Source organism: Rhipicephalus microplus, chromosome 2 (assembly GCF_043290135.1).
Source record: "Rhipicephalus microplus isolate Deutch F79 chromosome 2, USDA_Rmic, whole genome shotgun sequence".
Lineage (NCBI taxonomy): Eukaryota > Metazoa > Arthropoda > Arachnida > Ixodida > Ixodidae > Rhipicephalus > Rhipicephalus microplus.
The window spans coordinates 120,807,207-120,830,509 of NC_134701.1; the positions used below are offsets into that span (position 1 = coordinate 120,807,207).

The 23,303-nt window shown below is 42.6% G+C and overlaps 1 protein-coding gene across 4 annotated transcripts in view; it reads left to right on the forward strand.

The window, feature by feature from the left end:
* The window catches only part of LOC142785868 (uncharacterized), a 135,948-nt gene that overhangs the window by 19,488 nt on the left and 93,157 nt on the right, over nt 1–23,303 (forward strand). For 2 of the 4 annotated variants that reach the window (XM_075883903.1, XM_075883905.1), the window contains exons 2-4: nt 8,818–8,943; nt 10,457–10,513; nt 18,665–18,759. In XM_075883903.1, the coding sequence (XP_075740018.1) occupies nt 8,877–8,943; nt 10,457–10,513; nt 18,665–18,759 (219 nt within the window). In that variant the 5' untranslated portion in view covers nt 8,818–8,876. The remainder of the gene's footprint in view (nt 1–8,817; nt 8,944–10,456; nt 10,514–18,664; nt 18,760–23,303) is intronic. The other 2 variants (XM_075883907.1, XM_075883906.1) reach the window with 1 other exon arrangement.

Genomic DNA, 23,303 nt, shown 5'->3' on the forward strand with positions numbered 1-23,303 from the left:
CTATCTGTCATGCTGCGCGCTTCAGCGTAATGTCGCTATCAATGATTAAAAATTATCTATAGCCGGTAATCGAGTTTTCCTGAGAGGGCCCCCTATTGTCAAGAATGGAACAGAACAATGGTAATTCGATTTGTGTCGTAGAGAGATACTCTGCTTTTGGTTACTACAACAAATGTTTAAACCAAGGTTAATTTTTATTAACAACAGCTCCAGTACAAATGAAAGGTGCATAGACAAAATTCGTGTATTCAGCTTGACTAGGTTTGTGACCTTAATAATAATTTCAACCGGTATTACAATATGCATAAATATCACACACATATACCACCACGGGTGATAGCTTGCTTATTCCGATTAAAATTGATATGTTGAAATCGACATATTCGACCAACACAATTGTACAAAATATGCCATGTAGAGTAGCTATGCTCTAAACTAATCTTCGCTGGTTGGTACCATTTTACCCTGTTCCTTGCTCATGACTGTACGTTGGCAAATGAAACAACTTCTTCGAATGCACATATTTTGTGTAAGGTTACATTTATTTTTATGCAGTAAAAACAAATTGAAACAAATAATAGCTCAGAAAAAATAGATTTTGAAACAAATTCAGCTATATCATTATCAAACTTACTCATCAATGATAAACGAATTCTTATTTAAAAGATACATACATACATACATACATGCGTACATACATACATACATACATACATACATACATACATACATACATACATACATACATACATACATACATACATACATACATACATACATTTATACATACATACATACATACATACATACATACATACATACATACATACATACATACATACATACATACATACATACATACATACATACATACATACATACATACATACATACATACATACATACATACATACATACATACATACATACATACATACATACATACATACATACACTGAGGTGTAAATATTAAGATGGATGGCTATAAAACAACAATTCTAATACACTCATTTTGAATATGCAGAAAGGAACTTACAAGAGAAATCCACCAGCACTGTCATACCTGAATTCGGTGTTTCTCGAACCATCTCGCAAAAGCTTGATGCATAGTTTCTGCTGCTGCCCAATGACAAGCAGTTTTTATAAGAAACACAGGAATAAAGCCCTTGACAATATCATGCTAAAGAAAAATGATGTGCATCAATATTTCGTACATGTCTGCAATATTACTCTGTTTATTTACATAGCTTGGCTCATTCACAACACACTAACAAAGCATGTTAGGACACTTGGGCTGAAAAGCGGCTAAGCGCAAAGAAATTCTAGACAATACATGAATAATACAATTCTACGCTACTACGCTTCTTGGTGCAAACAGTGTTTATATTGAGAGCTATAGACCCTATTTTGTACCCAGAAAACACTCCTCTAAAAGGCTTCAAAGTTCACATCAACACACTTCCCATATAGCTGTCTATTAGTCTGCTTGAAAAAAATTCAGTTCACTGCTGGGCAAAGACTGTACACTTATTATATTAGGTGATGCTCCAGTGCACTGCATGTAGGTCTTGCTGCTGGCCTCAACTGCGATGTCGCTCAGCACATATGTGTAAAATAACAACTAATACTATGCCACTGAAAAGTAATTATGTGTCATTTGCATGAAACAGGGACCACAATAAAAGAACATAACAACATTTATCTTCACACAGTTCAAAAAAAGTAAATACATTTCCATGGAGTTTTCACAGTTCATCTGAGGATAGTAATAATGGTTGTAAACACATTGTTACTTGCACTAGCGAGCTTCAATATTAGAGTATACCAGTACCTTTGTAGGGCTAAACAAGTGTACAGGCAACTGGAAAAAGATATGTAAATGCATGCTATAGCTACATATAAATAAAAATAAATACATTTATTTCTAGTCTGAGTAGAGCTGCATAGATGATAAGTCACTTGCATAGTACTCAATTACATTATGAACAAACCTATCCGAGCAAGGAATATATTAAAAAAGTTACACGTACACAGTAGAAACAGGGAAGTAGACAGTTGAAGGACGGACAGGGAGTGGGATAACAATACACAAGCACTAAATCTACTGTTTGGATATACTAGGAGTGTGATGATGCTCTTCCTTCCAAAGAAAATAATCCTCATAAATTCACTTCCCAGAGCTTATACACTCATGGCATCATTCGTGCTATATATATTAGTGTACACTGAAGGATTACATCGACTAAGTACAAGATTACCGAATCCATGGCTTTACTTCTTGTACTACGAAGAATGTAACCACAGCTACATTTGCTGACCATGGATGCTGTGATTTATGACAGTAAATGCAGAGACACACAGGCACTTAACACGCATGATAATAACTTCAGCACAAAAATATTTGCCCACTAACACTACAGCAGCCTTTAAATTAGTGTCATAGTTTGGTATCTTCTAGGCAAAATATAAATAATTTGGAATGCAAGCAAAGGAACTGTTGAATAATGCACTGCTAATAAGTTAAGCTGCAGCTGCACAGAACGTTACTACATATACAAATAAAACTGCTCCTGACATCACAATGTGCTCTTTCTGCTGTCATAAAATTTGAGCAGGAGAAATGTCACTGGCAGTCTCTTTATACTTGTTGGTCTTCTGTGCTCTTTTCTTGATACACTGTACAAGAACGTGAGCACAGGATCTCTTGTTACTGCTGGAACTTAGAAAAATACAGATCATTGTTACAACCGTGTCACATGCAAGAGTGTACAGCTGTTAAATATGTGCTCATATTCACAGATGTCCTATTTTCAGAAGCCAATGACAAGGCTCAACACACACACAAACAGTGAAGACTGAAAATATGTTTTATATTTTATACAAGAGCAAAACTACAATGTTATAGATGAAGGCATGAAACTTCTGCCAGGCATAAAAAGCCAATAAAGTTTGTTCCATTTCGACTTTTTACTAGGTGCGAGAAGCAGACCACAAATAAGTTCACTAAGAAACACAAGTTAGACTGCATTACAACACAACAGCCAATGTTCATAACTTTAAGGCTGTATAGCACAGTCAGCTCACCATACCGGGTATAGGAGCAAATGGGCAGTCTAGAAGACACAAAGCATTTGTGGATTATGAGTGTGCTTGTTGCTGACATTTATTATTCCAAGCGAGAAAACCATTATAAATGCACTTCATCAGGGGAAATAATCATGCGCAACAAACACAACGGGCTCTTACAGGTGCCACCAACAGTCACCATTAACGTTGATACCAGTGTCTTGCCAGAGGGATATGCTGCATCCTGCAGAGAACACCAAAGAAGCGCTCCATGGCTTGGCTTGCATGTGTGCTGGCTGCATCGCACTGCTGCTGAAGTAGGCTACCCACAGACAGAGAGATGATGATCCATGGCCTTAAAACACACTGAACGTCACCTTTAGAGATCAACAATGCGTACTTAAGTCAGGTACAATTTGTAGAGAAATATATATCACTGTGCAATCATGGTGAACACGTTCTGCTGAAACACAACAAGCCATAGCACTGAGAGAGAAAAAGCTACATGAAGTGAAAGATGCAGTTACTGGCCTTATGTCGTCTGAGGCTTGTTCAGTAGGTCTTTCTCCTTGCAAGTTGTGAACAGCCAGGCGATTTTCACCCACTTGCTGTTTCCTTCCAGAACACTTATTTTCCAGAGTGAGTCACAATCTCGAGAGCTCTATAAGGACTCTATAAGTCATTCAAGAGAATGAGCTTTTGAGCCTCAGATGAATGGAGTTTCGATCATAAGCTGCAGGCTTTCAACTTTTAACATTCTCAATTATCTCGCAATGTAGTTGTAATGATGTTTAATAAGCATTATGCGTGAGAATTATACAATTATCCACTGCAAGCTACCATGCTTGAGTTTTCAATTTGTGCACAGTAAGTGGTGTTCACTTAATCATATGTATTAAAGAAAAACTAACCTTGCAGCCAGCCGTTAGACATTTTTGTGCCCTCGAAGCTCCCAAGCATTATCGCAGTCCATCCAAATGAGGCTGCCACGTATGCTTCTAGGCCACATCCAGGTCCGCTGAATGATAACAGTCCCAGCAGTGACATAGACTTGCACAGTTAGGGAGCACGTGTCCTTCCTATTTTTGTACAGGTGCTTCAAGTCATGATGAGGATTGATGTGCCAGTGTGTGCAATCGATACATCACAGGACCTGAACAAACCCATCTCTGCGATCTGTGAAGAGCCAAAAACTTGATATATAAAGACAATCATTACAGGCACTCACTTGTAATACTTATTTGACGAAGCTGTCACTTCGTCAGAGTGACCAAAATCTGCTATAATCACTTTGAAGTAAACTAAAGCCTCATGTAAAATTTATGTACCGAAATATATATGTCCTAGTGAAGTATAGTGCTACCAGAGTGGTAATCGTCTATAGAAATAATTTCCCAAAATAACATAAATTCCTAAGTGTAACCTAGCTCCTGGAAAATAAATTCACATTAACTTTCCAACAATCAAATGTGGTAAATTGACAGGCCCAACCTCATAATCAAACAAGAGCTCACTTGTATCACATCACAATGAACTTCTGATGTATTTGATCTATAATATATGTATGTATGTAACAGTAGTAGTAAATGTTTTATGCTTCAACTTACCATTGGGAAACATTACATCTGATGGGCTAAAAAACTTGCACACGTTATAGTACTGCGTGAATTATAGTACCGGTGAAATTTAGTTCTGCAAGGTCAACTCACCGATGACAGTATCTAGTAGCCGTCGGTGTCATAAGGAACCAAGTGTGCTCTACGGCCAACAGGCAAAGGACATCTGCAGACTTGAAGCTGCCGATGACAACAATGAAGGGCTGGCCAGGCGTGTACGTTCATTGATATAATGTAAGAACTGGCCATGACCGGCTGTTGTCAAGGCTCTAGTACCGTGCAAAACGATGGCCAGACGAACTAGAAAACCTGTAGTTGGGCGGTATTGGCCTACAACTTCATCCAAAGCAAGGCACCGGTTAAATCTTTGCTCTTTCTGGGGGCCGGAGGGAAGCTTGACGTTCGCGGGCTCTCGCTGCCACTTAGAACTCTCAAGTTCTTACCGAAGAACAGTCTAGGCGCGCTGCCAAAGTAACACGATCCACAACAGAATGTAGCATCTCGTAGCTTTGGTTCATCACATCACAGTGCTAGAAATATGGTTATCACAAAAAAGAGAAGTGACGAGTTAACAAACAAAAGCACTAAGCTCAAGCACCACAACTTCACAGGGCAAAACAGCTCTCAATGCTGTCTTTCAATTCTCAATCACACGAGCACAGCTTCTTCACAACTCTTGGAACGTTAACACAGCACCACTGAACACAACGAACATAGTTTCACTCCCGAACACTAGATTGCTCACAAGAAAATAGAAGCCTACGGGCTAACCAGTGGTGAAGCAAGAACCGAACACAGTGCGTAGTTGATACGTTTTCGTACTTGGGGTCACTCAAGTAACGTGTCAAAACGCTGTCAATACGAAATGTCGCACAGCACCCAACAGAGAGACTGGAAAGTCAAACGAACAAACTGTTACCGGCACAAAAACACGCATTGCAGGCTTCTCGAGTGCTAGCTGCCGTCGATACAGCGGCGCCGATCCCCGCTTGATAACCGCACCGACGCACAGGCTTCGCTGCGTTTCACCGTAGACCATTGCACTGCCGCAGCTTTCCACACTGCTTACACGCACCGAAAGAGCTGCCGTAATCACAACGCATCCAGTCGAGCGCTGAAGTCAGTCATGGGAGTAGCGTTCGCTGGAAGTCGCATAAAAGTCATAAACAACATGCTGTTTACGACGCCATGTTGTTTTCGACAACTGCGCAGCACCTAAGAGAGCTCTTAGAAAGTACTTGCGCAATTTTCACGGCGTGACAAAATTTTCTCTTATGTGCGAGGGGGGTGATATGACGAACACGACAGGTGTGTCAGATAAAAGAAGTGTTTTGGTAACGTCACGGCAACGCCTCCTTGATTTCCCGTGCCTGCTGACTTATCGACGGTCACTTGGAAAGCGGTGGTCGTCCGAACTACGGTGGTGACGCCTCTTAAGTAGGGGTGTTTTCAAATAAGTTTTTACGTTTTTTGGAACTTATATGCAACAAAAACAACGTTAAAAAGTTTCAAATAACCGTACGTAAGTGGCGCCATGATTCAGCAAGGAACATTTTAATACAAGGTATCCACTGAAATTAGTAGCAAACGCTAAAATTGCCGATCTCAAAGGCCGAGTACAAAGACTCTTAGCTCTACGTAGGCAGCGCCGCTATAGACGACCAGCGTTTCGCGCTTATCCGGCAGGCACGGGATATCTAGGAGGCGTTGGTCTCGGAATGAGCTGATGTTGATGCTTCAAAACCAATCACAAGCTGTGCCTGTCGGCCAAGCCGTCGTCTGCTCGCGTTTGTCGTCTGCTTCGATCAGAGCGTGCGACAGGGGATTCGCCTTCGCAACGCTATTATTCTCAGGTCAAGTGGTCACTGCCTCGCACAAAATACATGTCAGTGGCTCGCTCTACTTTTGAATAATATTCGTGCGCCAAGTTAAACGGCTGGTAATTGTCGCAGGGATGAATTCAGCCCAGGCTTGGTGCAGAATCGTGAGGGTTTGCATGTTTCCGGTGTCATACAATGTAACTAGAATCATTTTGTTCCGACTGCTTGCCATATTATCATGGTCCGTATTGGTTTCTGAACAGTGAATGTGAAAATGCTTGAGTTGTTTGTAGCTCCATGCTTAATCACGCGCACCCCTAATACGCTTTGGTTTACAAAGTACGCTTTGTTCGAGATCGTCCCAAAGTGTATCGACAGCTGTATTTCAGAGATCGCAACCATTGGACAGTTAGAGCCAATGGAAGTACACTAGAACACAAGGTTCATGAACCACTCACTAAAACGTTCCTCTCATTTTAATTTCCAATAGCGTGCAAGGAATGTGATCCCAATAACCTCTTTGGAGGTAATTTCCACCAATGAGGCAAGGATCTCGAGTCGTACTTTTAATTGAATGAGATGGGGCGCAACACAACAACATAACAAATAACGTTGATCCTATGCCGTGCCACGTTCGAATGCACGGACCATTCACGTAACACATTGGTTTTCATCCAACCACAAATCTTCAAATGCATAATTTTACGCCATTGACGCCCAATTGAATTCTTCATTTACTGCGACTTTGAACTTATCGGACGATGGTGGTTGTCAACACCATCCACTGCGTACAAGGGAAACAACACACGAAACTCAAACCGCCGAAAGAAATAAAAATGCACCAGCAGTCAGCAGGCAGCCCTTGATGGGCGTAAATTAACTCAAAACTAGCCAGGGCACCAAAGCATACCGCCGTGGTGTGCAGGTTCTAAGTAGCCACAATGTTCCTAAGAGTGTTCCGAAACACTCTTAGGATTTTTTTTCCGCCACGCTGTTCTAACGCACGTTTTTGTTTCGTGAATCTACTTACAAGCACTTTTCGGTGATGTAAGCAAATATAGCAACTGCATCACAATCGCTGACATGTTCCCTAGCAGTCACAGCGCGCTTTATTGCAGCAGCCGATGTGACAACGATGGCCTCTTACGACGTTTTTTTTTTTCGTTTCGTGAATCGACTTACACAACAAAATTTCTCTTGTGCAAAAATGTTTTCGTAAGGGAGTTTTGTGAATCCGGCCCCAGGTTACCGTGAAGCGACGTCTGGGCTTACCGATTTTAATGCATTTGACTGTTACTTGTGTAGCCAAGAAGGATTCCGAGCGCTGCAGCCCCATTGTCATTCGCCAGTTTAAACGAGGCAAAATATGTTGGTTTCATACTTTAATAACTATATTTAAATTGCTTTGTTTGTATTCTTTTTGTTCTTACCGTACTTGAACGAGTATAATGTCTGCACTACTGAATGAAGAAATAGAAAGGAATGATTAGTTACAGCTGGCCATCTATGCGGCATGCAAAGATTTGTTGGCTCTACTGCCACAACGTCTGTACGTCCGCACGGTTTTGAGTGCTACAAGAAGGCTCCATAATTTAAAAATGATGATACATGGTGTCTCTTGGCACAAGAGCCATATAATGGCCAAAGAGCTCGAGAACCACAATTTAAATATCAGCGCGCTAAATACAATGGTAGCTCAAAATGTTTTTTGCTGCTTGTTATTGTCATAATGTCACATTTATCCCTTATTTATTGCACCAGCGCATAGCTGTTGGTGTACTAAAGGAATGAAAACTCATGTTTTCTTAGTTCAATTTTCAGCGTGTTAGAGTTGTGTTAGAGTGATTTATCATGTGATATACAGTTTTTTGTCCTTTTCTTTATTTTCTACCACACCGAAAATCTGATGGTGTTCTATTAGTGCATTGTCGCTATTGCATGTGCGAAGGGTTAACGCATGTGCACGTAGATAACTTTATTTATATCAGCATCAGTTTTATTTCTTCATGCATTGCTAAACGCACGCGCCAATACTTTGCGCATATGTGCGAAAAAAAGTGTGCACTTGTGTGATTTCAGATAAATTAATGACTGTTGTCTGCTATGTGTCACGACTATGCGTTTCATTATTAATGAGGTTTTAGCTGGTAAGTTTTGTATTGCATTCCTTCTGCCTTCATAATTTTATAAAGGTTATTATTATATGAAAAAAACTTGTTTCACATCGTACAATCTTTTCCCCTCTGCTCCGGTGATTCACAAATGGCTCTCTCCTGGCACGTTTGAATAATATTTTTATTATATTTTTATCGCAGCGTTGACACTACACAGAAACAAGTTCAAGATCGCCGGCCAAATTTACGAAAAGAATAACATGAAGCGCCGGCAAGTATCGAAAAACGCATTCCCTGTGCAACGACGGGCCTGCGTTCCACTCCAGTGTAAGTATGAAGAAGAGTCATGCTCTGTTAAAAACGTTTTCACGTTGGTGTTGGCCAGCCTAAACGATATAGCTAACAGTGTGAAAACCTTGTGTGTTCGAGGCCATCCCAAGTTGGAAAAAGAGCGCGTCGTCACTGTAAAGAATACCGGCATTGATGTAAAAGTATAGAGGATGTGTTTACAAAATTAGGTAATAATTTAGAGTACTAGGTACTTCACCATGAGAGATCATATAGCCGTCCAGTAGGCCACAAATTTAATGAGGCCCTGTTGACAAAAATTATGGCGCCTAAACCAACATATGTAGTTGTTCTTTGCGAAGTTTGTTGTAGCTATATGCGTTATGTGGTTGCTTCATTTTCTCACAGTTGTGAGGCGGTTCATCCATGAAATAGCCACAGGCGTATTGTAGCAAGGGAGGTTTATTTCCTGCTTTACAGGTGAAGCTAGTTAAAAGGTGGGTCTTGAGTCTCCTGTATGTAGCAGCCACATCTCGTTTTGGTCCTTCGAATGTTGACTGAATGGCGGTAGTTGTATTTAATGATTTATCATGAAACAATGCGAAATGGCGGTACTTGGAGTGTTCACTAGATGTGCGGACGGACGGATGGGCGGACATACAGGCAGATGGACATGTGGGCAGGCGGACGGACGGATGGTTGATGGGAGGGACGGACGGACGGACGAACGAACGAACGGACGGACGGACGGACAGACAGACAGACAGACAGACAGACAGACAGACAGACAGACAGACAGACAGACAGACAGACAGACGGGGGGCGTATGGACGGATGAATGAACAGACAGGGAGACAGATAGACCGACAGGCGGATGAACGGATGGACGAACGAACGGACGGATGGACATACAGACAGACAGGCAGACAGAGAGACAGGCAGAGGAACGAACGGACGGACGCGACCAGCAGATAATTCATGGATTGCTGATAAAACCCTTCGTAGCTTCACCCTACTCATCATCAATCACTCCGCGGACATGCTGTAATTCTTTAGGTCAGTGGCATTACGTCCTGATTGCACTGTCCGATCCTAATGAAGGTACCACAATTTTCCATGTTAAAAATTTGATTTGCTTTAGGGCGTCGACAAAAAGATTTAGGTGGTAAAAAAATTCTGGGCTATGTCTTCAAGACCTGCCTTTTAACGACACCATGATGTCATTAAGACTTGATTGCCTTGTAAAATTGTACCAAAATTATTCATTTGCATTCGCTTTTATAAGCTTGATTTCTAGTTCCTAATCTCCATACCAGTATTGATAAAAGAACTTTTTATATTTAAACGCTGTTTGACCCACTCGATAATAAAGCTAGAATGACAGGAAGCTATTAAGTGAGACACAGGCAGATCATAAATACATCTGCAACGAAAGTAACGAATGACGGAGAAGATAATTAATTTATGATTTCTTGCCTAAGCAACGGACCATGTTAAGTATAAGCTGTACCACATGCTCAGCTTCCACTATACAATTTGTTTCTTTTTTCAGGCCTGAACATTATGTTAATTGCAACTTTTCCAATGCTTGCAACATTATTTAGCATTGGTACGTATAGTTTGAAGCATATGGTACTGACAACGGCACTCTTAATTTATTTTATGACAAGTACAGCCAAAACCTCGGTGTTGTATTTAGTCACATAAAATAATCACTTTTTCAAAAGAAATATTTAAACGAATTGTTTTGTTCGTGCATGTGACACACTTCAAAGCATTATTGTACAGGAGGAAACTGAAGTACGTATTCGTGTCTATGCAGTAGTGATGCAAATAGATCATGAAAGAAAAAAAGCAATTACGCTTATATGTGAAGCAGCACACAAGATTAGTCTGACCAAAAAAAAAAAAGTCTAAGAGAGGAGGGAAGCAGGTGGCATACATTTTGTCTAAATACATATAAAGTCGGTAGGCGATTAATATATGAATAGAGCTCAGCCACAGGCCAAAAAGTTACGTGCGAACGTACGCCGAATTAATGATCTGGCTTATTTATGACACATTGATTTTGTTGATAATACAGCGCTCAGACAAGCGTAAACAAAGACTTGGCGCACTAGTTCGCAGTGCGTTTTTGTTAATGTTGCAGAATCACTGAGATGAACACATAGCGCTCTGAAAGGTGGTTTTAAATTCGTAAGGTAACACTAAGCGCCCAACCATGTCGACATCAGTAACGATCGTGTATGACTCCAAGAGGGGCGAATGCAAAGAGTGGTAACCAAGGTGTGAGAATAGGTCAAGTCATGACACTACGCCCACTGCCACGTCCAGATTGTGTTCGCCGCCGGGGCTGTTTACGTTTATTGCGAAAGATAGCGCTCACGCAGGAAGGGGGCAAGGCACTCGCTGGGGAGCGATGTCGATTCGCGTGTAGTAAGTTATTACTGCGAAGCCTCACTTTTTTATTGCACTCGAAACACCCATGTACATGAATGTCAATGAATTATTACACTGTGACTCTGCTGCAACAAATTGATTTACTAATTTGATATGCAGTTTATTTGCTCACAGTATTCCTGTCATAAATGCGGCGACAACAGCAAATGTTGGCCTGAAGAGTGGTCACACTTTGACGCGACAGTTCTAAAGAGTTCTTTTTGCAGAAATTAAGGTTTCGTTGGCATCAGCGATGTCAGCGTCGGCATCTCTGGTTCAGAACAGCAGCCCGAGGGCAATAACACACTATAGCTATTAGGAAGCGAACAGCCGGCGGGCGTGTGTTTTTGCTTGTATGTGAGTATATGTGTCCCTGCGTATATGCGTCTTTTGCGCGCGCGCGTCTGTGAGCGTACGCATATATCTGGGGCGTTCTGGTTGCTCAGCAATATGAACAAAAACTTCATCGGAAAATTTTGCATTATAGTAAACAATACTTACACGCGTTCTATTGGAAACCTTGATCGACACGCCACCCTTGGCGGTCTTGTTAGCGTGACCCAGATGACTCAATTTCGGCCTCTGGCATTTTAGGCAGCGTAGTATGGCGGAAAAGCTTCATTGGGTTCCCAGAGTCGGCATTGGGTTAACCCATGTCACACAAATGTTGGGAATGCCAGGACTGTCGAGCCAGTGCCATCAACCATACTTAGCGCTATTTTATTGAGCCCGCTGCACCACAACTAGATGAAGCGCACTGCTTAAATTGCTATACTTTGGGCAGTCCTTATCTTACGCCGACAATCATATTTCGCATTTGATGAGGCATCTTAGGTGACCTAAGGCCTACGCCCTAATGAACCATGTGGTGTCGGAAGTGGTCGGAAGTGGGCCTGCAATGTTGCAAGACAGCGACAATGAAGTGTGAGAGATATCATAAAAGTCAGAAAAACTGGCTTGCAGAATCTAGCATGGCAAACGATTTAAATCACGTGCTTATAGTGAACGTAAAAAACATGGCTGCATCACAGAAAAAGTATTGACTAGTCATTCTGAAACATTCATTATTTTTTGGTTCAGTGAGGCATAGATGGGGCAGCTCTAAAAAGTGTCATCTGAATAAAAAACAACAAATTACTTTTCTGGCATAATGAACAACTAACTCGGTAGCGCATAGGCCCACACTGCAAGTGTCGTGTTGTGAGGCATCCTTCTCTTCTCGTGAATGAGGCCCGCCACTGGGGAATCCTAAGCGCTGCTTTTTGCATGCATGTGCCTGTTGATTCATTATCGCCATGCTATGAAGTCGCTGTCTCCGCGTGCAATACATTTTGCTCACTTTCAACGATCGTGTCAGGCAAGTCAGATGCAGTTGCTGTTCTGGTCCCCGTCGCTTCCCATACGTCTGCAGAAGAGTAAGCCGTTCTCACCGAGCTTTCCTGGTTTTTTGCTATGAGGTCAGGTATTTTGGGCAGTCCGGTAATATGACAGGTAGAGTATCCGAAGTGAGCATAGGTTTTTTGGTGCGTGCAACTCGTTTCTCTTGTATTATGCGTGATATGTGACAGCAATCACTTCTTCCAAGAAGTGCTTCTTCCAAGGTCAGTAGCTTGCAAGGCTTCGTAAGCTCTTGGAATAGCCTGTCATCACTTATCCAAGTGCTCCGGTTTACGTGAAGGCTTCAAAAGCGCCACATGCTCAGTACAAACCTGGTACCTCGACTTGCAATTGAAACAAAATACCACTTGCCCGTTCAGAGGTGCGGCCATGAACACACGGCCGCTGACGCATACAAGGAGTGATATATGCAGCGTGAAGGCATACGTGCGCTAAATTTTAAAGCGTGAATAAGTGTAACAAATGCACTGGCAGGTTTCACAGGCACAAAGCAACGCATTTATAAATCGCGAAATCTCATGCACACAAAGGTTTCATAAAGATGTTCTTTAACGTGCGAAGTTCAGATGAAGCGTCGCGCGTATAGCTTGCGGTCCTTACAGTAGCGCCATCTCAACTCTCGCGACGGAAGCTACTCGTAGCTGAAGTTCATTGGCGAACACAATCTGCCCGCGCCCTCTCCATGCGCGGAGCGTTGAGTGTCAGCATATAACTTATTCTTACACCATGGTGGAAACCATGCTAATATTCGCTGTTAGAAAACTATTACCTCGCAAAAATTTCGAGGCCTAGAAAATGATGGTTCTCCTGAGAATCACAGTACTTTGACGTATGTTCCTCAAAATTTAGCCATACATTCAATAAAGCACCTCCTGTGATACTTGGCCTAAGCTATACAATTAATAGTATGGAAAACGAAGAGGCAGACGCTGAAGCTAAAAATCCTTTATTCAGTGTCCATGAAGTACGCATCCTGTTTTCACGAGCCGACACGAACGCGCTGTTTCGCTGCGTGATGCGCAGCTACACACTTCAGCACTTAACCAAACCAAAACGGCGACACCGGCGACTTCACAAATGGGACCCGGAAACGAGGTTCCGCATGCCCCTAAATTGAAAAGGTAACTCGCAAGTGCGATTAACCACATTCGTTTTGGTGTGGCGTACGCACGACGTTACGTACATATCATCGGTTGCAGAGACACTGGTCCTGATTGTGAACACATATATGTGCCAGAAACACTTGAGCACACATTTTGTGACTGCCCAGCATACGCACTTGAACGATAAACACTGATTTCTGTTATTGAACGATATCGCAGTAGGTCTTTAACTGATGAGACCATGCTGGGCCTTTGACCAGACACCAACAGTGCAACTGTGGTCATAATAGATGTTACAACCTTTTCGAAAGCAACAGGACTATAGGCGCGGCTATAAAATTTTTCTCAGCTAGAGAGATTTCTAAATACTCACCTCTCTATCTCACCATCGTCATCCATTAGTCTTTCTTCTACCATTTGCCCTCTCCCAGTGTAGAGTAGCAGGCTAGATCAGGCTATCACTTAGGCCAACCTCCCTGCCTTTCTGCAAAATGAACCTGTCTCTATCTGTCTGATTCTTCCAAACGATGACTACTGAGAAAACTTGTATATTCGTTTATAGCCCTAGAACACCTTTTTTCGATGCTCCTGATCGGTACGTGCAAGCTTTATGTGACAGTATATGGGATCTGCTGATCCTGAAACCATGGTGTTTTGTAGCCAAGCTATTTAGTTGTAGCCTATACACGCAATCCTAGATGGAAGGCTTAAGCATATGCTTACGGAGCTACAACGCACGCAGGGTTACTTTGGTGCCCTGGGCGGCTTCTTCTTGTATAGGAATCATGTTGTATAGGACTCAACAAGGAGACATACGAATAGATGGCTGCTTTAGAAAAGTGACCTAAGAGAGAGAGCAAGACTATGGCACCAGCCCTGTCAAAAAATAAACAATAATGGGAGCACGGGGAAAGGAGCGCACGTCCCAGGGGCCGGCATGGCTGGCTGTCGTAGCAGAGGCGGCAGTTGCAAGTGATATGGGATGACCACGGAAAAACTTGTTTTGGTTTAGCCTAGTTATGTCGCTGTAGTATGAGGAAATATTAAAGATAACAACATGCTACATGTCATTTGTACGAGATAACATTTGTATAAGAATTGTAGAAAAAGGTGTGAGCCGTCAAAAGTCGAAACGTGACTACATCATAGTTAGCGGCATCACAAAAATGAAGCATGCGGCCAGTAACCATTAGTCTAGAAATAACATCCTTGTCTGCGGTCACTCACGCCGCGGAATGACAAGAAAAACTTAAACAACAGAACCGCGACAACCCTCCCAGACAGCAGGAAAGTGCAGCAACGTAGTGTTTGGTCAATTACTCCGAGCGCGAAGAACGGTGCGTAGGTAAAATACGGATATAGTACCGACTACTTCATAACAATCTCACGCATGTGTGATCATTATAATTGCAAAATGATGACCAATTTCTTAGAATCGCCCCAAGCAAGTTGGAAAGGCTTTTTCAGTGTGATATATTGATGCCTCACTGACGCATGCTTCATCAATTCGTTTACCGTGGAAATGCTCAATATTTCACTAGTTATCTTGAATCGGTGTTTAGAAAAAAATCTCTGTACCAGGGAATACAGGTGAACAAGCACACGTGCGGCAGTGCGATGCCTGATGCGATGGGTTTGGATTCTTGAGTGAATGTCTAGATCTAGCTCGTTGTTCCCGCTTGAGGAGCAGCTGTGCTCTTCGTTTTAAGAGCGCTCACTACTTGGCGTGCCGCCACTCAGGCGACACTCACTCGCCTGAGCGCAGCGTGTGAGGCACTATACTGGCTCCACACAGCGGGTGAGGACCACAATGAGTGCGCTTCGCTATGAGCAGCGAGCATGGAGAGGCACTCGTTCGAAAGGCTCGTGGTGGAAGTGGTGTGGACGCTATGGTATACGTCGCCCAAGCCATCACGCGTTGCAGCTTTTTGAGTGCCTACAATGACGCATGTGCCGAAAGCCAATTGTGCTTTGTACAGAGACGACGAGTCGCGCGCTATGCATATGACTGGTACAGTTATATGAATAACAGATGATATCGTGCAGAAAAATCATTGTGTAAATAACGTGTATTTACAATAAAACACAACAACTCTCTTATAACGTCTATATATGATGGTGATTGAGCATATCTGCAGAGGATTCAGGGTTTACCGAGTTTAACCTCTGGAGCAAGCTCCTTAATCAACATTCACTTCGTGGATATGGAGGAATATTTTTGGATGTGAGGCCACATTCTATTTGCGTACTGCTGGTACTTGTACCTCTGCCTTTCTTCGAAAGACTTGCCTCAAAGCTCGGGTATCTTCAGCACACTACCACGTAAAATCCTCCTCAGCTTCGCGGCTAGGGAGCTCTGCCTCTCTAAAAATGAGAGAACTGAAGCAAAATTAACGATTTCAGCACATGCCACACATTGACAGAAGCGTTTGCTTTGGCTGGCCCGCACATTCCTTGTAATAAAAACCCTGTTAAATGTTACGCTGAAGATTCGTGCTTTGTGCTGCCACTCTACGGTGTATTTCCCATACAGGCTTACCAACGAAAATCTCCAGCTCTCTTGGTTTTATGATTGACTACACTTAGCCATGCACTTCATATTCTGTTGGAAAACGTGTGTCGAATGTATGGGATGTAGTGGAACACTTTAACAAAGACGCATGCAGCACGTGAGCACCTGACCGATAGCTAAGCGAAAGTTCACAAAGAGCTTATAATGACCAAAATTGTGTCGCCCAGCTTTTAGGGCTGAAACTCCTAAAGCTGTGAGTCTGTAAATGCTTGTCTCTCTGTTTGTTACGTGACCGACTAGTTGTACGACTCACTGAGCAGGTGGCACTAGTGTTGACGGACGAATGGACGGATAGATAGACAGACAAACAGACAGACTGACAGATGAACAGACAAAGAGACAGACAGACTGACTGACAGAAGAACAGACAGAGAGACAGACAGACAGCCGGAAGAATGGACAGACAGACAGACAGACAGACAGACCGGCAGGCAGGCAGGCAGGCAGGCCGGCAGGCAGGCAGGCAGGCAGGCAGGCAGGCAGGCAGGCAGGCAGGTAGGCAGACAGCTGCAAAAATGGACGGATATACAGACAGACAGACAGACAGACAGACAGACAGACATACAGACAGACAGACAGACAGCCGGAATATTGGACTGATATACAGACAGACAGACAGACAGACAGACAGACAGACAGCTGGAAGAATGGACGGATATACAGACACACAGACAGACAGACAAACAGACAGACTGACACAAACAGACAGCCAGCCGGAAGAATGGACAGATATACAGACAGACAAACAGACAGACAGCCGGAAGAATGAACGGATATACAAACAGACAGACAGACAGCCGGAAGAATGAACGGATATACACACAGACAGACAGACAGACAGACAGACTGACAGACGGAAGAATGGACGGATATACATACATACAGACAGACAGACAGACAGACAGGCAGACCGACAGACAGACAGACAGACAGACAGACAGACAGAGAGACAGACAGACAGACAGTAGGCAGACATACAGGCAGACCGATGATTCACGGTTTGCCGAATAAACCTTTCGAAGCTTTGCTCCACTCACCATGTGAATTTTTTGTTTTTTGAGTCCTTGTCTCCCGTTTTTTCCATGACCACTGTTGCTTGCCTAAGAGCGTCATTATGAAATTTTTGTTGAACATCAGAACACGAGGTTGTTTACACATGTCGTGTCGCGAAACCGTTTGATGCTCTGCCGCCACTTGACCTCCAGACCACGATACATCACAGCGTTTACGACATTGTCCTAAAAATCAAGAAAGCTCTTCAGCCTGCTCGGACCTGCATCCACAACCTTCAGGATGCACATGCTTGCTGTCACAAACAGGGCTCATTGAATGCCTACTACAAGCAGAATGTTACGTAGGGGTGCTGACAAGTCTACAGCAGCGTGTGCGTTCGGATAAATATTAACGACGCAATTGAGGTCTTAGCGAAGTGACGAGAATCAGGAGGTAGTGCCCTAGAGTACCATTTCAAATTTATGTGTGCGACGTCCATGTACCGAAGTTGTCCACGTTCTTTGGATGAAAGTTTACCACGACCACGAATAATAAGCAACACTGGAACCCCCTAAAAGTCGTGTACGTTACCGATCCAGTTTTTTTACTTACGTAAATATTGTTTTCCGCAATAGTGTATTCTTTCCCGTGAAACGACCGTAAACATCCCTACTAACGGGTGAGAAATGACGCAAGGTTATCTAGCAAAATCGACCCGCCTGCCTCGTGGTTTTTCATGGATCAGCCATATTCTAAAACACACACTCAGTGGTGCCATCTATTTTTTTCATTTTCATTCAAGGCAAAATTGTTACACTTTGTCTTGAGGAAAAGACTAAACGCTAAATAAACGCCTGAATAGGTCGTGCTACCCTGGCAGCAAAAGCATAGACACACGAACAAACATTTGTTGAACAGAATACACTGGTACATAATCATCTAGAATGATTACAGGATTGAAGAAAATTATAAGTTCACAAATATATAAACACAGCTGTCTTAAAGTGATATCGGCACAACGAACGTGTACTCGTATTGAGTCACAATAAAAGTAAAGAAAATAAAAATAAGCTCTCGCCGCTATAGGGAGAGAAATGCACAAATATATAATGAACATTTACTAGAAAACAAAATCTAAATGACGGAGTATGCTTGTATATCGAACAATATTCTCAAAGCTTAGAGTAAATGTTACCATAGGTTCACTCAACCCATACAAGTATGTAGTGAAGCAACTGAAAGATTTTTTTTTTAGTGAGAAGCAACAACGGCGAGGAAGTGATGGAAGGAGCCAATAATTCATCAGACTGCCCTCCCAAGGCTACGCTTCAAACATATGCGATGCTCCCGGTGAGTGTAATCTGCTTACTAAGAAGTACAAAATATTTAAGGGCACTGAACCTTATCGCGGGGTGTCGCTGCATCAAATAGCATGAAAGGCAATGAAACGTGCTTAGCTGTGCAGATGCAGTTATAGCAGGGGTCGGTGAAGTTTTTCTGGTGGAGGGTCAATTTGCATGAAGGCGACCGAGCGGGGTGCTGAAGGATAACTGGGAAGTTGAGGGCTCTAGTAGGGCTTTTCAGGCAAAGATAAATGGTCGGGCGATAAACTATAACTTTTTCAAAATGAACAAGAAATTCCCCCTTTTTTTCCATCAGGCATGTCACAAAGTTGCAGTGATGTGCAACAAGCGAAAATGCACTTCTATGTCAAGAATCTGACGTCGGTTCTCAGAGAAGTGACAAAACATGAACCGAGGAATTCGACGGCGTGCCAAGGGCCGCATAATGCTGCTCCGCAACCCGCAGGCTGCTGATTCCTGCCCTGGCATATGCTCCCCTTCTGAAACTGTAGAATGAAATGGTACTCGGTCGTGCAAACTTGAGTTTTGTATTGCCCAGAAATGTAAAGCGAACTCACGAAAATGACGAAGGCGCCAAAACCGTTCTTGAGTTTCAAGTGTATATTGCGCGGAAAGCAAGACGGACAATGACGAAGTTTCAGCACAAAGCTAGAAAGAACACCATATTATTTTTCAGATTGAAAATCGTTCTTATTCAAGAAGAAATTTGTCATAATTAGTAGCTGAAACCTGGCCAAATATATCTCCAGGAAGTCCGCTTTACCTTAGAGGTATTCAGAAAGCTACCGATTGGCAGCACGAGGGTGAATTAAACAACAATTCAAAGCGCACGGGCAGTGAATATCGCACCTTATCTGAGCAGAATCCGCTTACCTGAATTCCAATATTCAGTTTTCTCATTTGGAGAAAGTGAAATACTTCTGGGAAATTTCGCAGAAATTATTTACCTTGTGTAATGCACGGGGAAACACGCAGGCGTTCTTCTATACATGAATACCATGCAATCTATCGCAATGATTGCTCTTCATGACGGGAAGATGTGACATGCGCCGAGTAATTCTACGTGTCATTGTTTCAACCATGCAAACATTGTTGTCGGAAGCAAAAGTTAAGATCGTTTTCCCGCATTACGTTTTAGATAATCTTGCGTAGTTTGAATGGGAAACTACAAAAAACTAAAAATTTTAGTCTCGTTCACAGAGCTCATATGCGTGACAGTGGTCGTCATCCCAGTGGATTCACCCGAATTTCTTATGACTAATTGCATTCTTCCTTCGCATAAATGTTTCAATAAATATCGTAGGACACGAGGTGCTCAAAGTATAAATGCGTCTCTTTAACGCACAAACGACATTATGTTTAGGGCTCCATAGATAGGAATACCACCTATGAGTAAGCCATCTAGCGCAAGACGATTCTTCGTAAAAATATTACCAACTCTCATGCTGTAGTCAGTCCATCAAAAATGGTGATATGTTATAAAGGGCAATTCAAAGGTGAATACTTGAAACCTGGTGTCATCAGCTGGATTTACTATTATGTGTGAGACGGCAACACCGCTCCCGTTTTAAACAAGGCATTTTGATTATGTCAACAAAAAAGCCGGTATTTTTATTCACACCCGTTATTATATAGGAAACTAAAGGGGAGAGGGAAGTGAGATAAGATTGCACGCATGTGCACTTGAGAGCGGCGACCGCATCATTGCACAAGTTATCACATTTCTTCTCCCTTAGTAGCTAAAACCTCACACTGGTTTCTTGGCCCGTTTGGAGCAATGTAGCTGCTGTGGATGCTCTTCTGTAGTAGCAGGTGCCATTCTTTCTAGTTGTTCTGGCTCCAGGGAACCTGTTGTAGAAGGTTATGACGTGTCTTCAACTGCTGGGGTTTCATCTGTGCTCGGCTTACGAACTTCGTCCACGCAGCTACGGATAAGCCAATCCGCAGGATTGGCTTCCAACCGACAAATGTGACGAGTAGACTACACTGTGCCTTGGGACCACTTGTCACTGGTGCTACAATTTCTCAGGTACAACTGGTCTCTTTAGACAAAATTCCAGCCTCGGTCACTTGTAGCGCTGGCAGGATCAACTCTGGAATGACAAGACATGTCCAGTCTCGTGCAAAGGCGATATCTCAATAGCCTCTCGGAGGTAGACGAGCCCTCTTGGTGGGGTGCGTTCCGATGATTGCACAATAGATGTGTCGGAGATTTTATCAGACAAGTGCCTCATACTTCAAACTATCGCATTCTCCGAAAGTGGGCACAGCTCTCTTTGCCAGTTCATTCCTCTGGGAGTGACTGGGAGGTCTTCTAATATGCTCTATTTCATTGCTCTGCATAAATGGCTCGAAATTTCTTGCGGTAAAGTGCGTCCTGCTGTCAGAGACCACCATGCGTGGTATACAGAAACGGCTGGCTATAGTCCTGAGGGTATCGACTGTGATATGTGAGTTGACTTGCGACCCGGTGAGCGGCTCAGTCCACTTCATCTGAGTAGACGACTATGAGAACACTGTCCCTTTTGTTGGTCCCACATTTTCCACATACTTACGCGGACATCTTTCGAACGTCTTGAGCCAATTCACTGGTTTTTTAGTCTGAGATATCAGCAATGTATTTGCGCAGTTTTGATTGTTGCTGCAATGAGCCAGATGACTTGCGCTACGCCTGGCCACCAAAATAAATGTCTCGCCTTTGCCTTGGTCGCGGCAAAAAACTTGCGTATGTGGGAAAGAGCACGACGATGACTGAAAATAGCGAAAACGTTTTTGAAGCCCCATATTGGGGTAGCATTACGTAATTGAACCATCGGTATATTTACGCAATGTGCAGTGCGTTCAGCCGTGGGTAAATTTACTCCTGACTTGCTTCACACTTGTCGATAGGTTGCTTGAGGTGTTTAAGACAAGTGGTTCTGGACTCTTTTACTTCATGTCATACTTTGAAATCTCATTGCGCGCATGATTGTTCACCTTGTGCATGTAGATCTTTAACCAATAAAAGCACCCGAAAAAAGTTCCTAGTGCACAAGGTCCATTCCCGCTTCGCGTTCCTCTGGCCTGTTGGCACCTCTGCAGCATCTCATTGGCATTCGCTATGTTAGCTAGACCACGATCGCTATGAGTTCGGTTAGTCTGAATATTGTCTGCCACTTAATAGCGAACCGACAATCCGGAAATGTGCTAATTAAAACGTGAACTACCTTAGTACTCTGAACACTCCTTCAACTAAAAGTTTTAGCAGGTTTTCGCGTTCACATAGCGAAAAAATTAGTCACAAAATTTAAAGTTACATGAAGCAAAACAGCTAGAATGGGTTTATAAGAAGCATTTCTCAGCAGGAAAACGTTATTCTGAAAATCTGTCAAGGGAAAACAGACGTCAGCAGGCTTAGAATAGATCAGATGCGAAATGATAAAAGCCGAATCAGAAAGCTAAAATATTATTTTGCAATGAAAAAAGTACATTCTGGTAGATATGGTGCTCGAGGTTCAATGCACAGAACTGATGGAAATCATTGAAGGACATTTTTTGGTTATGTACACGTCACGCAGTTATAGTTTTTACGCAACAAAAACTTACTTTGTGTTACTAATCAATATTACACATGTCTTGAGAATGTAGAAGCATTCAACCCCTGAGAAAAAGGTATTCAAAGAGAGCGTTGAAATAGTCTAGCGCCAACTTTGACTTACTATGACACATGCGCGCTGGCGTTGTCCTTGCTTACAGCAGGTTCCGAAAGTATTCCTGAAAAAAAAATACAGTGTTCTTTAATTAGCTTGCTTTTGTTGAAGGTCCTGCGTGATTAATTGTTTCTAGTTTTGCCCTACATAGCCTGGGGAGGAAGGCTGACCATTGCAAGTGACATAGGGCGAACATCTGTGTGGTTCTAAAACTTCCAATCCTCCCAGGATGCTTGTTTTATTGTCGTAGTCACAGAAGAAGACGATCGCTCGAGTGAATACTTCAAGAACGTCCAATATTTTCTTTAGGTGACAAACTAATCAATGTGTAAGCGGCTTCCACGATGCCACTTATAATGCCACAAATGTTTTTTTACTTTTTTTACTTTTTTATTATAAGTTGAAAGAAGCTTACGCAATACGCCATTTCGTGCAAATCTGCCGTCGAACACTGTATTAACGCAGACATGATTAGGTTCCCCGTCTCACCTATATGCATTTATTACTTGCAAAGATATACAGAAAGAACCAGTTGAGTGACTTACAAATGCGCAGCTACCAGGATAACAAAGGTTATGAGAGATTACAAAGACTATGTGCTTCGTTCACTGATCAATAGAAGGCCTGCAATACCAAGTCTGGTCTGCAACTGTAACGAGAACGTTAATTTTAACACAAGGTTCATAGCTACAAAAACCTTCCAAAATCGTTTTCTTGATCTAAATTTCCTTTATTACTTAATGCATAGTATTGGTGAAAAAGACTAACCAACCTGTGTAGTGAACTTTATGCACCAACACGTATGAGCCTTCGGAAGAGGACGTAAAGCCCTGCGCTTTGA